The 14,129-nt window shown below is 42.7% G+C and overlaps 1 protein-coding gene across 1 annotated transcript in view; it reads left to right on the forward strand.

The window, feature by feature from the left end:
• Positions 1 to 1,920: 1,920 nt before the first annotated feature.
• LOC111239435 (collagen alpha-2(XI) chain-like) overlaps positions 1,921 to 14,129 on the forward strand; it is a 30,934-nt gene continuing 18,725 nt past the window's right edge. Inside the window, exons 1-7 of the mRNA XM_022769319.1 lie at positions 1,921 to 2,125; positions 3,842 to 4,052; positions 4,242 to 4,404; positions 4,625 to 4,747; positions 6,851 to 6,956; positions 11,738 to 11,877; positions 13,474 to 13,653. Coding sequence (XP_022625040.1) covers positions 1,921 to 2,125; positions 3,842 to 4,052; positions 4,242 to 4,404; positions 4,625 to 4,747; positions 6,851 to 6,956; positions 11,738 to 11,877; positions 13,474 to 13,653 — 1,128 coding nt within the window. The remainder of the gene's footprint in view (positions 2,126 to 3,841; positions 4,053 to 4,241; positions 4,405 to 4,624; positions 4,748 to 6,850; positions 6,957 to 11,737; positions 11,878 to 13,473; positions 13,654 to 14,129) is intronic.

Raw genomic sequence — 14,129 nt, forward strand, 5'->3', positions numbered from 1 at the left:
TATGAGAAGCGCCACAGCAGGGCTGGCTGTAAATGAATTTAATTGGCTGTTAACAGCAGAGTTAGCTCTCTGGTGCACCTCAAACACAGGAAGACGAGCCAAGACCGAGGGAGGATAAGGTTCAGGAAAATGTGACTACTGGGTGTTTGTTGAAAACTTTAAACTTTATAGCTGCCTCACGTATAAGCCATGGGGATCCAGCAAGATGTTGTAACTGTGTAAGGTAGGCTTTTTGATTACATCTGGTTCGGGTTCTCAGGCTACAAAAGTGTTGAAACCACGGCAGAATTCGCATTAAGGGAAATTTGTCGTTCCATCTTGAATGAGACAGCAGAGTAACCAACGTCTCTGCGTCTCAGCAGCCACAGGAAAAGAAGTTGTTGTTTTTTTTTAATCATGCAGAGCCGTGTTAACATTTCACCAGAGACACACTGAACAGCCAAGTTTTGAATAACTAATTATCTCAACAGGCAGGATTTGGACATGTATAAAACAACATGCAGCAAGGCTGAGCCTAACCTTTGACCTTTGTCACAGATCTGCTGCTGTTTCAACAGGCATCTCATTCCCTAAGCACTGCATTTTACCAAAATACTCCTCTGCAAGTCAGATCATGTGAGTAATTAGACATTTGAGGTGGTAAAATAAGTGCTGAATGTCAAACTAAGTGTAAATGATGTCTAAAATGATCTGTTCCTTCAGGACGTTTGTTTCCCAAACACTTTTTTCCTTCCCCCTCTCCCTCTGCGGTGTTGCTCCTCTTCATTTCCATCAGCTGCTCAGTAGCTCGTTTTAGGGAAATGAATTTAATAACACGAGCAAAACCTTTTATCCACGTTGTTTTACGGTACAGTATTGGTTGCAGCATGGGAGCTGACAGAGTTAAAAGCTGAAGTCCACGGACTGACTCAGTGCCTTTGAGCAATGTGAGAAAGCCGACCAGGTAAACCGCAGCGCAGACCGAGGGCGGAGGAACAGACTGTTTGACCTCAGCGTGTGAAACTGGAGGCAGGATGTGAAACTGGTGGTACAGAGTCTGTTTCTGTGTGTGTGTGTGTGTGTGTGTGCGTTTGTGTAGATTTGTTTATGTGATGTTAGGCTGCGTACTGCACATCAGGTGTGTGTGTGTGTGTGTGTGTTGACTCAGCACTGTCACTTCAACAGCCACTTGTTTCAGCGGCTTGATAAATGTGAGCAGAATAGCGTTCCCTGTCTCCGCTCTGATTTAAACTGAGCCTTACTGTACCTGCTCCGCTGTGGTTCATATATGCGGCTTGGCCCGTTGCCCATTTGCTCTGGCACAGTGCTTCCTCTGATAAATCATGCCTACATGTACAGTGCTATCCGTTGTGGACATCACACATACCTGCTCCTATATCGCAATTAATGCCGCTGGAACATTTAAGTTCCACTTCCGAGATTAAACTTTCTTTGATGCAAAGAATGTGTGCAGAGAAAGATCAGACTGTCACTACTACATTACAGAAGTTTAGGAGTAAGCTTTTAAAAAGTCTTTCATAATGAGAAGATGAGAGAAGATGATGGTGAAATCACCAGAAAAATATTTGAAACCTGTTGCAGTGTAATTAATAAATTGTTTTGTTAATCAGTTTTATATTCCTGCAGAAATACACAGGTCTCATCGGTTTAATTTGTTTCCAAAGATCCCAGATTTGCCTTATTTGCCCAGAAGAGGAATCAGACACTGTGTGTGGAAGCAGGACTCACATGTTAGATGTTGTGTCTTTGGTTTCCATTATTTAACAGCATCAGAAACAAGTGAGATCAGTGATGAACATGTGTAATTCACAGGTGTATCATTCCATGATTTCCTGGGCTTGTTCACTCGCTGAATTAAAATGCAGTGTCACGTGCAGAGCAACGCTTCTAACGGGATGTTTGTTGAAATACATACCTATAATGACAAGTCTCTCCTCTTGCTTCTCTCTCTCTGTCCCCTCAGACCCAGTGGACGTGTTGCGGGCTCTGCAGGTTCCCTCTCTCCCTGAGGGTGTGAAGAAAGTCCCCGGCTTCTGCACATCCCGTCGCTCCGGCAGCCCCGACCATGCTTACCGCATCACCAAGAAGGCCCAGATCTCTGCCCCCACCAAGCAGCTCTTCTCAGGTAGGCTTCAGCTGGACCCGGCGTCAGGTTGTTTGAGTGTTTGGAGAGACCGCTCTTTAGATTGGCATAAGGTTGTTTGGTCATTGTTATTGTAAATTGAAAATCTAAGTTTCATGTTTGTCTTATTTTATTTTTTTTGTCTTATTGTTGCGGGCCTGATAGACAGATTCAAAAAAGTTAGAGTCATTTTCTCAGACTTAAGGAAGCTCAGCTGTTCACAGACTGAGTAGTTTACCTGTTCATGATTAGACTGAACTTTCCTTTAAATATTAGATATAACCAATGTCATAATGAGTTTGGTTTATGAAACAGTTTTAATGTAAATCACCTGACTGAATAGCCAGGCCTTTTTAAGAGAGCAAATGGCAGGCTATGCTTAGTAATACATAGTATACTGCTACTATAAAAAATAATTGAAATACATTTTTTTCAGATTTGTTCCCAGGTTTTCACAGGTTGTGATCACATCTTGCTGCTTCCATGGAGATGTAATTTTTTTCCCCCAAATTAATACAGGAAGTCTGATCATGTCTGAAATTAAAGTATTTATATTGTAGTTTTATTTTGGTAAAGAACCAACCAAACCAACAGAAAGTTTCTTTAATGTTAAACAGTGTTGTGCGTCTACTGTAGTGTAGTGTAAATGTGCCTCAGGTTTCTAGAATGGAAAATACTAGTTTCTTATTATCTTGCAGGCATCCATTAGTTAACATGAGACATTACCATGGAGCAGTTTCCATGAACAGTCCAATACTGATCAAATTAACTCCTACCATGAAAATACCTCAACCAAATGGAGTGGTACAGTATATAATTGTCTACAGAATTATGAACATACAACTCTTTTTATAGCATATGGAGATTTATTATCTGTTTTATTTTGACAGCAGGAGAGTTTGCTCAGGAAAGAGGAGACAAATTGAAAGACGTGAACGTTCCTGTGGAGTACATTAACTTACAGCAGGGTTTAATATTTACGTTGAATTCCAGAGTGCAGAGACCTGTAATTACCTTTACAGGTTGCTCTTTATGTTTGGATGTATTTCAAGCTGAGCTCTCTGGAGTTTAGTGAGGCTGTTGTGCCCCATGCTAGATTGCTCCTGGGATATTTTAAGTATAATTATGTGTTGCGCTGCGGGGGCTGAGTTAAACTGTGCGGGAGAGCCATAACAAATTAAGTGTAGAATGCTGTCTCTGACACCCGGGAGTGAGGAGAGACAAGAGAGAGTAGCACTTATGTGGCTGTGAAGAAAAATCCTCAAAAGTGGAAGCTGATTTTCAGCTCACTCTCTGAGGTTCAGCCTTCCTTCTCCAGCTGCGCCCACCTGTTATTACGTGTCCTCGTCATCTATGGCAGCTTCACACGGGACTCTGGATATCAGTTAATCCTGACACAGATCTCTGACTTTCATCACTTTAAGATCATCACTAGTGTCTTTTTTCACATTTTATTCTCCCTCTCTCACCCTGCACTACTTCTCCGTTCTCTCCCTTCACCAGTCACCACTTGTTCATCTGTCCCGCTTGAAAGCTATCTCTTGTGTCTTCTCTTTCCTCACCTTTTTTTTTTCATTGATAAATAAATGTCCTGGAGGAAGGTCCAGGTCAGTCTACACACCCTCCTACTGCCTCCTCATTTGAAATACCCACAAGCCAGTCTGTGATCTAATCCCTCCCTTCTTTCATCGTCTCTCTCCTCCCTTCCCTCATCCGCAGGTCGTTTCCCGGAGAACTTCTCCATCATGGCTCTGGTTAAGGCCCATGCTGGTCTCCAGGCCTTCCTCCTCTCCATCTACAGTGAGCAGGGCATCCAGCAGCTGGGCATCGAGCTGGGACGCTCTCCTGTTTTCCTGTACGAGGACCAGAACGGCAAGCCAGCCCCCGAGGACTACCCGCTGTTCAGAGGCGTCAACCTGGCTGATGGCAAGTCAGTAACCAGCAACAACCAGTTTGTGACTGGTTGAGATGACACGATTGGGGTCATGTGGGTGCGAGTGGCTGGGAGTAGTGTGTGTGGAATGAGTGTTTACATGAGTTGGGGTTAGACACCTGTTTAATCAGACCTGTCGTCACATTACACATTTATTCGCCTTCGCTTCCTCCTCCTCGTCTCTAGGTGGCATCGCATCGCTTTCTCCGTTTCCAAGAAAAACGTGACTCTGCTGCTGGACTGCAAGAAGAAGATGACCCGCCCCCTGCCCCGGGGCAACAACGCTGAGGTCGACACCAATGGCATCACAGTGTTCGGAGCCCGTCTGCTTGATGAGGAGGTTTTCCAGGTGAGGGCTTTGATAAACGTAATCAACAAGGGACACACTTTCCAGATATTGGTTGGGTGGCTGATGTCAGGTTAAACTGACTGTAGCAGTCTGCAGTCTTACTTTTGTGCTCACTTCACAAGGTAGCAACTTCATGTCATCAACGGTGGCATTGATTGAGATGAAAACTTCCCCCTCAGCCTCATGATAAATGACGCACCTGTTTGTTTTTCCTCCACAGGGAGACATCCAGCAGCTGCTGATCGCCTCCAACCCCCAGGCTGCCTATGACTTCTGTGAACACTACAGCCCTGACTGTGACTCCCCTCTGCCCAAGACCCAGGCTCAGGACCCCAACACATACGTGAGTAACACCATCACAACACCACTTCATACGCAGACGTACGCAATCAACATTTCCTCCTCCTCCGCACTGATGAAACTTCAATCGAAACAGTTCAACTTCTTAAAACCTTCCCGCAGCCGACAATAAGTAGCTTTTATGTTTCACTCACTCACTTCATCTTAGAAAGGTTCCTGCAGGATGAGGTCTCAGTCGTTCACAGTGAATACACAAAGTGAATACTACCGACACACATGAATCCACCAGCACTTACAAGACTCCTGAGTAGCATCAGTTACACAGCAGATAACGTCAGGCTGCTAGCACTATGCTAACACGGTTCAGTCATTAAATAGTAGGCTCATCTGTAGCTCCAGTGAAGCGGGCCCAAACTGAATCAGTGGACTTTGTTTTCCTTTTCTGTGGCACTTTATTTATTTGGAGAAAGAAAACTGTTAAACTATTCATTGTATCTGAAGAGTCTAAAAAAGAAACTTTTTCTTGAAATAAATGGAAATCACAAAATGAAGGAGGAATCTTGAGAATTTAGGGAAATGAGTGCTAAAAATGAAAACAGAAAAGGCAAGTTTTGAGACCAAAATACTGCAGAATGGCTTTTCCTTTCTAAATGATGGTCATGTGTATTCTATGGTAAAGGAGACCGGAAATGGATTGAAGCCTCTTTGTACATAAAAATAATTTAGAGGGTCAGTTAAGTCAGGAATCTCACCTTTAAAGAAAAATGTTTGCTTCAAGCTCCTCCCAATGTGCAGGTTTCGTCTCAGAGGAGCGTTGTAAAGTTCACTCCAAACATAAAGAAATTAAGTCTGTAAAATATAATTTGCATTAGGGAAGCTACACCGCAGGAAAATGTGATCAGAGAGTAAAAACAACAGCCACAATAAGTGCACCGGTCAGAAAAATGAAAGAAAAGTCCTCAGGTTCAGTTTGATAATGATAAGTCATCTGATGATGTCATCAAAGTGCTGCTCTCCCTTCCTGTCTTCCTCACGCATCCCCGTCATCAGCAACAGTTTGTATCCATCCACTTTCCTCCTCACCTCCCCAGTCTGTGTGTCCCTGAGGTAACTAAAGAAAAGCAGAGGCCTTGTCCTAACATAACATAAACCACACCTCTACGAACGGGCACGTTTCCATCATTTCATGCACCTCGCTGTGGAGAGACATGAGCTTCAATTGTTACGGCAGTGGACTAGTTGCCACTGTTCGTTTCTGCTCTGCTGCAGTGGAACACAGAAAGGTAGGGGAAAGAGGATGATACAAGCCAACGTCAATGTCTTCCCCAATTTCCTCCTATGGACTGAAGACAGAATTTGTTCAGTGCATAAAACAAACGAAGTTAAATTCTGATTGGTTTTCTGGTTAAATTGAGAAACATAAGGATTTGGCATGAAGATGGCTTAAGGTGGAGCCTCTTTGCTTACTGAGACTGGTTGTGCACATTACATGTATTATCAGCTTTGCAAGCTCTTCCTCATTGTTTTTCTCTCAAAAAGTTACTGATCTCTGGAGGCTGACAGCTCCCTGACACCAGCAGCTAAAAGTAGCAAGTGACTGTCATCCACATTCATTCATCCAAAGTACCTGATCTGTGTTTTAAGTATGCATGCCGGATCTTAAGTCAGTATAGAGTGTCAGACACTGTACAGAGCTCCAACACTTTGTGTCCCAAACCCTGTCATGTTGATGCTGTTGAGATGACCGCTTTCTGAATGAATATAAATCAGTGTGGTTTTATTCATTGGCTTCACCCTTTTTTTTCTTTTTTTTTTTGCTGTTTTTTCTTGTTCATGGAGGTCGTCTGTGTGCCGACATTTTAAATATCAACACCTTTGAACCAGCGGCACGGACTCCCTCTAATGAATGGAAAAATAAAAGCTTTGCATTTTGTCATTATCTCCTTTGCTGTCTATCACCATGTTTTACCCCCCCCCCCCTTCCTGCTTCACCCCTTCTCTGTAACCCCCTGGATATCCACTCTCCCCCTCTTCACGAATTCCTCTCCCTCCATTCATCTCGCTTTCATGCCCCCCCCCCCTGCCAAACCATCTCTCTGTCCATCCTTCCCATCTTTCAATTCTTCCATCCCTCCACCTCTCTCAGTACTTTGATGAGGAGCAGGATGACCATGAATACCCCTATTATTATGAGGAAACAACAGGCGTTCCCTCCTCCTCTGCGCCCCCCTCTCCCCCACCTGGGGCCCCCGATCTACAGGTAAAGAGGGAGCAAGAGAGAGGGAAAACACGAGCTGGGTTTGTGGAAGGGAAGGAGAATGAGAGAGAGAGGTATTAAAGCCATAACTGAGGAATAATTCATTATGTAGGTTTAGCTTGTTGAATATTTGAGTGTCAACTAAATTTACAGTAAATATTCCCTAAAATATATCTGCATTTTCCCTTTTACCACTCCATATACCTCTCTCATCCCTCATCACTCCATACCTCCCTTGTTTTAATCATATCTCACCTCTTCTTTAATCCACATCCACCTCTCACACATCCACCTCGTTTCCACCATCTCCGTCACACAGGATTACCTCTGCTCCTTGTGATTTTTTTTTTTTTTTGTCCTCATGTCATTTACATGTTGTCATATATGTGTGTGTGTTCAGATGTGGCCAAGTGGGGGCACTAGGGTGGTTTAGGTGCAGCTGTGTTGTTATACACACATGCACACTTTTTTTTTTTTTTTGGTTTCCACATTCTTCTCCACTCAGTTTTCCAGTATTCACTCCTACTTCACATATCCCATCCCGTTCCACGCTGACAAGGAATAAGATTAAATTTGCATCACAAACATTCTCACATCTACAGTATGTTCACAGAATTTTGGATGAAATTATGCCATAAGAAAAAGCAAATAGCCTGACATTGAAATATATATATATATATACATTTACCTAGAATTTTTCAAGACTGTTAACAGAGGTTTCTTAAAATCACGTCTGGTTTTACTGTGCGAGTTTGCTGATATCACCAAATCAAACCAGTGAACTACACGATGACTGATTGTTTTGTGTTTGATGACAAACTGAGCACATGAAATACAGGTTAGCACAGGAAACAAATAAGAAAGCGCAGGGCAGCCTTCTCTTTATGTCATCTCGGTCAAATAGTCTTTGTAAATACGTTTCATTAATTCTTTGTGTACGGGGTAGGTGGGGTTTGTCACCCAGCGGGTGTTTAAGAAGATGATCGCAGAACAGCATAGTTATTTGACTTGCACACGCTTTCCTGTGATTGTTTGAATTTTCTAGCACTCATTGCACGGTCATGTTTATGACAAACCCCACCCATTCAGCTTCACAGAAAACCTAGACAGATTTGCAACGCTATTTGATCGGGGCATGTGTCTGTATTGTCTTGTTACTTGCATGATTTCTTGATTGTCTTGGAGGATGTCACCGCATGCACCTACTGTACTTCTGTGTCACCAGTTTCCAAACCAGTTTTCCAGTCAACATGGGAATATCAATGCACATGTTTTTTGTGTTGGTAAATGCATTCATGGTTGTACATCTGACCTTTGTATGGCATACATGACATACATGTATGCCACAGTCTGTCTCCTTTAAGTCTGTTTCTGTTCTGTATTGCATATGTGAGGAGTTTATATCACCGGTGATGGCCTGTTTTCCCCACGCTATATTATTTGGGTGAATTTTTTTTTTTTTTGGTCAGTTTGTTTACAGTGTTAGTTTGCATGTATTTTCATTGTAGCAGCACGAGAAGTATAATTAATCATGCACAGTGGTTTTCATTTTGTGGTTTCATGTGACTAACTTTCCTTTGCATGCAAGCCTGGCATCTGTCCTCCCTCCTTTGCATGGCTGAACTGCAGCAACCATCTCTGTCTGGTAGTTGGACTGCTCAGTGCATTATCAACGGCATGTGTGTATGAGCGCGGCAGGTCAGTGCATCAGTGATGTGTACGTTTTGTGTGTGTGTGTGTCTGTGCAGTGTGTGTGTGAGTTCAGCACCAGCTTTACCTGACCAGTCACACCCTCAGTGCCTCTGCCAAACCACAGGCTCCAGTTCCTATTAGCACCAAGATGCTGCTTTGTCATTTAATATTGGGAATGGCATTACTGGAGAGATCAGCAAAAAATTGCTCCAAATGACTTGGGTCAAAGACATGAAATTTCTCAAATGTCTTTTTTTGATTTGATGAATTTTGATTTTTACATGTAGTTTTTTCAGTTGTATTTTTGTTTCCCATTTTAAAACTTGTATTAATCCTCTGCTGTATCCAGTAATGCCTGTACAGTCTCAGTAAATCATCCAAGCCTTAGCCATCTTTATGTCATTGTTTCTCAAAACATCCACTCTTGTCTTTCTCTCTCCTTCTGTCCATCCCTTGTTTGTGCTTTTCATCCCCCTCCCAACCCCTCCATGTATCTTTGTCTTCCTCCACTCTCTCTCCCTGTCTTTGTCAATATGCACTTTTACATACTAAACAACATCTCAACCAAACAATAATCACGGATATTAGAAGAAGGCGCTTAATGGAAAAGTGGCCCCCACTAAAACCACCCCTGTCAAAGCCAAACCCACTCCAGCTAAGCCGGCCAGGACTGGATCATACAAACTTGTAGTCAAGCCTCCTTTGCTCACCAAAGTTTCCAAGTCCTCCACAGCCAAGACATCCAAGGCAAAGCCCACTGCAGTAGAGATCCTCCTGTCTAAGATCAAACCAACAGCAGCAGTCAAATCTAAGCTGACAGTTGGCAATGGTAAAGCAGCTGCTGAGAAGAAAGCAAATGGTGCAGCTAAAGCCAATGGCAATGGAAAAGAAGCTATAACCAAAACTAACGGCAATGGCAAAGCTACAGCTGAAGCTAAGCTTACAGCTCAGGCCAAGATCAATGGCAAGGTTGTAATTGAGAAGAAAGTCAATGGTAATGGAAATGGAAAATCCTCAGCAGAAAAGAAAGTCAATGGAAACGGAAAAGCCACTGTTGTGTCTAAGGCTAATGGAAACGGTAATGGCAAAGCTACAGCAGACAAGAAAGCCAATGGGAATGGTAAAACTACCATTGAAGTTAAAGAGGTTAAAGTCAAAATTAATGGCAAAGCTGAGAATAAAGTCAATGGTGAAGCTAAGGCTAATGGCAATGGCAAAGTTATCACTGTGGTAGAAAAGAAAGTCATCAGTGCTGCAAATCAGGCTAAAACTGAAACCACTACAAAATCAAAGACTGAGAAAGTTGTTAAAGTAGAAAAGATAGAAAAGACTGTGTTCAGTGCAGCTAAATCAGCTGCCAAAGTAGAAGCTACCAAGACACCTAAACCCACAAAAGCATCAAAACCTGAACCTACAAAGACGGCAAAGGCTGTGGCCACCAAAGCTGCTGCAGCAAAAACCCAAGTGAAGACAGAGATCAAAGTTAAAACTGTGGTCACCAAAGTCCCTCTGGTCAAATCAACAGCGAGCAAAGTAGTGAAGAATGTGGTCGAAAAGGTTTCGAAGAAAGTAGCTCCAACATCTGCCGCTGCCAGGCCCACTCCACCCAGACCCACAAAATCCAAGATGGTGGACATTAATGTCAAATCCCAGCACAAACCTTTCCCACCCTTTGGCAAGACTGCGCTGAGTGGAACTGTCGTCCCAGCGAAGAAAATTACCAACGGTTATCAACAGGTACAACAGGAGGGCTCATGTTTGGGTCGGAATGTCCAGAGTCGTATGTCCCGTCTGTCCCATCTGGTTGCCAGCTCTTTCCACCATCCAGGGTCTGCAGCAAAATTCTTGTGAAACTTGCCATGTAGGGGGAGTCTTTTATGAGTAGTTTGGTCTCTCAGTAGGAGGCTGGCAGTGCAAATTTTGATGTAAATCCTTAATGGTGGACAATCTGGTCTTCAGAATGGAAGGGTTCATACCGAGCTGGGCGCCTTCTCCTCTGTTTATATATCATATGATCTTCATGATCACACCAACTGCTCCATATGATATGATACAGCGGTGCACATTGAAGCATGGCTAATTGTACAGTTTCATTGTTCTTTACTTCACTTCATACTCCTACCTTCAAGTTGCTGAAACTGGATCTCAGAACCTGAATACACTCCATCGCTCCGTCTCTTTCTTTTCGGGGGAAACCAGTCGAATGAATGAGCATGGATTGCTATGGCACAGAAACTAAACCTGAGAAAACACAAATACTGTCACATTCTACACACATGCAACACAACAAACCTCCTCTGTCACTCTGTCATTCTCTTTCTTTCAGTTTTTGAAGTACCTGTGTTTTCTCTCTGACACCTGTCCCCCTGTCTCTGGTCATATTGTTTTTTCAAATATGAATAAATCAGCCTCACAGAATGTAAAAGGCGAGCTTTAAGTTTGCTTTCATTACAGGTTCAATTTCATTCACTGTGCAATCTACTGTGAAGCGTGGCCGCTTCATAGAGAGACACTGTGAGGTTCATGGTCTTCAGGGGGGTCTGAAAAATTCATTTATAGCATGCGTTGACTGTTATATTGACTGAACAGAATTATGTTCTGTGAGGCTGTTGATTTGGGTTGTCTCTCTGTTTTCTGGTCTTGGGTGAAACTAGACATCCCAAAGCATCAGGTCATGATGTTTTCATCTGAAGGGATGGATAGAGGCTCTCAGTCCTACCTCCTCTGAGGGCAGACTTCACCCTTTCATGAATCTTGGCTTTGTGGACTTTAAAAAGCAAAAATGGTTCAACAATACAATGAAAAGAAATCTCAGCAATGAAGTCTCAATGACTCCCTAAATCTTGCATATGACAAAATTTATAGTCACTGAGACTCTGAAACTACCTGAAGTTTCTTTTCTAAAATGGATCTTTACAACTTTAAAAATGTGAGTTGCCACTAAACATTTCTTTGCCTCTGGCAACCACAGTTTTATGATGTGTTCCATTTTCTTCTTTTAACTCATCATTACCTACAAGCAGACTTTGAACTAACCACGCTCTTCCAATCAAATCTGCTTACTTCCTCCCTGCTCCCCAATTCCTGTCAACTTGACCAATCAGGATGTAGGCACTGAATATACCGAGGCTGGCCACACCGCTACAGAGACTGATTATTACTATGAGGAGACGGACCCACTGCCAGAGGGTGAGGTGATTGGACATGAAGTGGTCCCTGTGCAGGTAAAAAGAAAAGTACACACTGAGCAGTGACACAGAATCAAGGACATGAAATAGTCAAAGAGGACAGGATAGATAAACCTTATAGAGAACAACATGTATGTAAATTAAATGCCAAATCTCCATGTAGATTTATAGTATAAATACTTCAAGAATAGAAAAACAAGAATAAATCATCACCTCAATACAAGAGACTTCTATCACCTAAGGGAGAAGACGGTGTAATACTATGTGGTGGTGAGCCCAGTCTTCATAGTTTAACCAAGTAGCCATAGCTCTCTTTACACTTCTCTAACCAACACATCACTGTTTCGTTGGCACCGATGCCACGTGACAAGACATAAGAGAAAAACCTCTTTCAAAAGAGAATGCACCACATTCATCTGCTTGTATCATCAAACATTTTTATGTGGCTCCCCTTTTCCCTAACAACAAGATCCCCGTTCTGTTCTCATCGCAAGATTCTTGGGTTGATCGGTTTGAGGTCTTGTCATAAGAACAAAAAATTCTTGTGAAAAAGGGATTCACATAGGAATATTTGATGTGCACATTTAACCACGGCAACAACAGGAGATGGATATAATGCATTCTTGTTTGGGAGAAAAATCTAACTGAACTAGAGAATACAGTAGTTGCTGTGGTTCACGTTGCAGCCCTACACTCAGAAATTGAGAATGAGTTTCTCACAGTTCTGATTTGTTTCTCACAGTTCACTTATCCTGGCAATAATCCATATTGTCATCATTACCATTTGATCTGTATAAGCTGACTTTGATGACTTTGTTTTGGTTTTCAATGTTGATGCTAAGAATGTTTTTGCTACCGTTCTGGAGAGAGAGACGTCAGCCAGTCTGTACTGTATATTTTAGGAACAAGTAGACTTATTGTTCACAGTTTGTTGGGATAGTGTTTCACATGTATTCATCTGTACGGCATAAATCCACTGGATTCATGTTTGTTTTGAAAACCCCCACGGTAAGTAACATGGACTACTGTATAACACAGTTCCTGCTTTGCGTAGCGTAGCACACAGCAGCAGCCTGTTTTCACAAAGTGTTTCGTATCAGTTCTGTGTGTTTAGGAACTTTTACAATGTCAGATCATATATTTAGGCAAATTTGGAGAAATCAATTTGTTTCAGGTCATCACACACAAGCTGATGATGACACGCTTTGATGGAAACACATGCTATTATAAGCTTAATAGATGATTAACAGAAGATATTAGGTCGCAGGATAAACCTGAAGCCTGAAGTTAAGGCGTGAAGGACTGATAGAGTCCCCACAGTCTGTCAGATCTCTATTTGTTTTCTGTCCCTATGTCACTGTTTATTTGCAAAAGGTAAGACTCACTTTTTTCTATATATGCCCCTCTCCTCCACTCCCCCTGTTGTTTCATTCTGTATTTCTCTTTCCTATAATGACATTTCCCCATCATACATACCTCTCCCTCCTGCTTTCACTGTCCCTTCTTCCTCTCGCATCCTTTTTTTTTCTTCTTCCTTTGCTTGATTCATCCTCTCGTGCCCCTCCATCTATCCCATTTGCGGCTTTGATAAACCCAACCCAGCCCCAGGTGGAGACAAAACTGGTGGGAGAGGAGGTAGAGGCCACCAAGGCAGGCGGAGCGGGCGAGGAGGTCTTCACTGAGGAGTATGTGACAGGGGACGAGAAGGAATACGACTATTCCTACAGGGACTACAATGAGCCGATAATGGAGACTGGAGAGGTCGATGCCAACATGGGCCCCGCCCTGTCCGCTGTGACAGACGAGGGAGGCGTAAGTCGTTTTTGCTTCAGGGGCAAAACAAAAAACAAAAAACGAAACAAAATCGATTTCAACCAACTCTGAGTCCTAGTCTTTGTCGAATTGTATTCAATGTCCTCTTAAATGACTTGTTTGAGTTTGCCCTCTTTTGGAGTCCCTTCTCACCCATGGTGGCTAATTTGAACACACGGTACCTGTAATACTGGGAGGGAGAATATAGTCATGAGTACGGACGAGGACGAGCTACATCTTTGACCATAGTAACCTGTTTAAACTTGACCTTAAAAATAAAACCCTCAGTCTACCTTTGTATTCATTTTAAGGACTGGTTGTTAACAAGTGTTTAAGTTTCCTACCCACAGTGTCATCCAAGTAAATTAAAAATGGCCGCCATGAAAGTAAAGTCTATTCCTAGATTTAATTTCATACCGGGCAAGCTCAATCAGTCACAGAGAAACCTGAGTTTGAATGCATCGAGACCTAGTCTC

The sequence above is a fragment of the Seriola dumerili genome, unplaced genomic scaffold (genome assembly GCF_002260705.1).
Source record: "Seriola dumerili isolate Sdu_G_001 unplaced genomic scaffold, Sdu_1.0 BDQW01002667.1, whole genome shotgun sequence".
NCBI classification, from domain to species: Eukaryota; Metazoa; Chordata; class Actinopteri; order Carangiformes; family Carangidae; genus Seriola; species Seriola dumerili.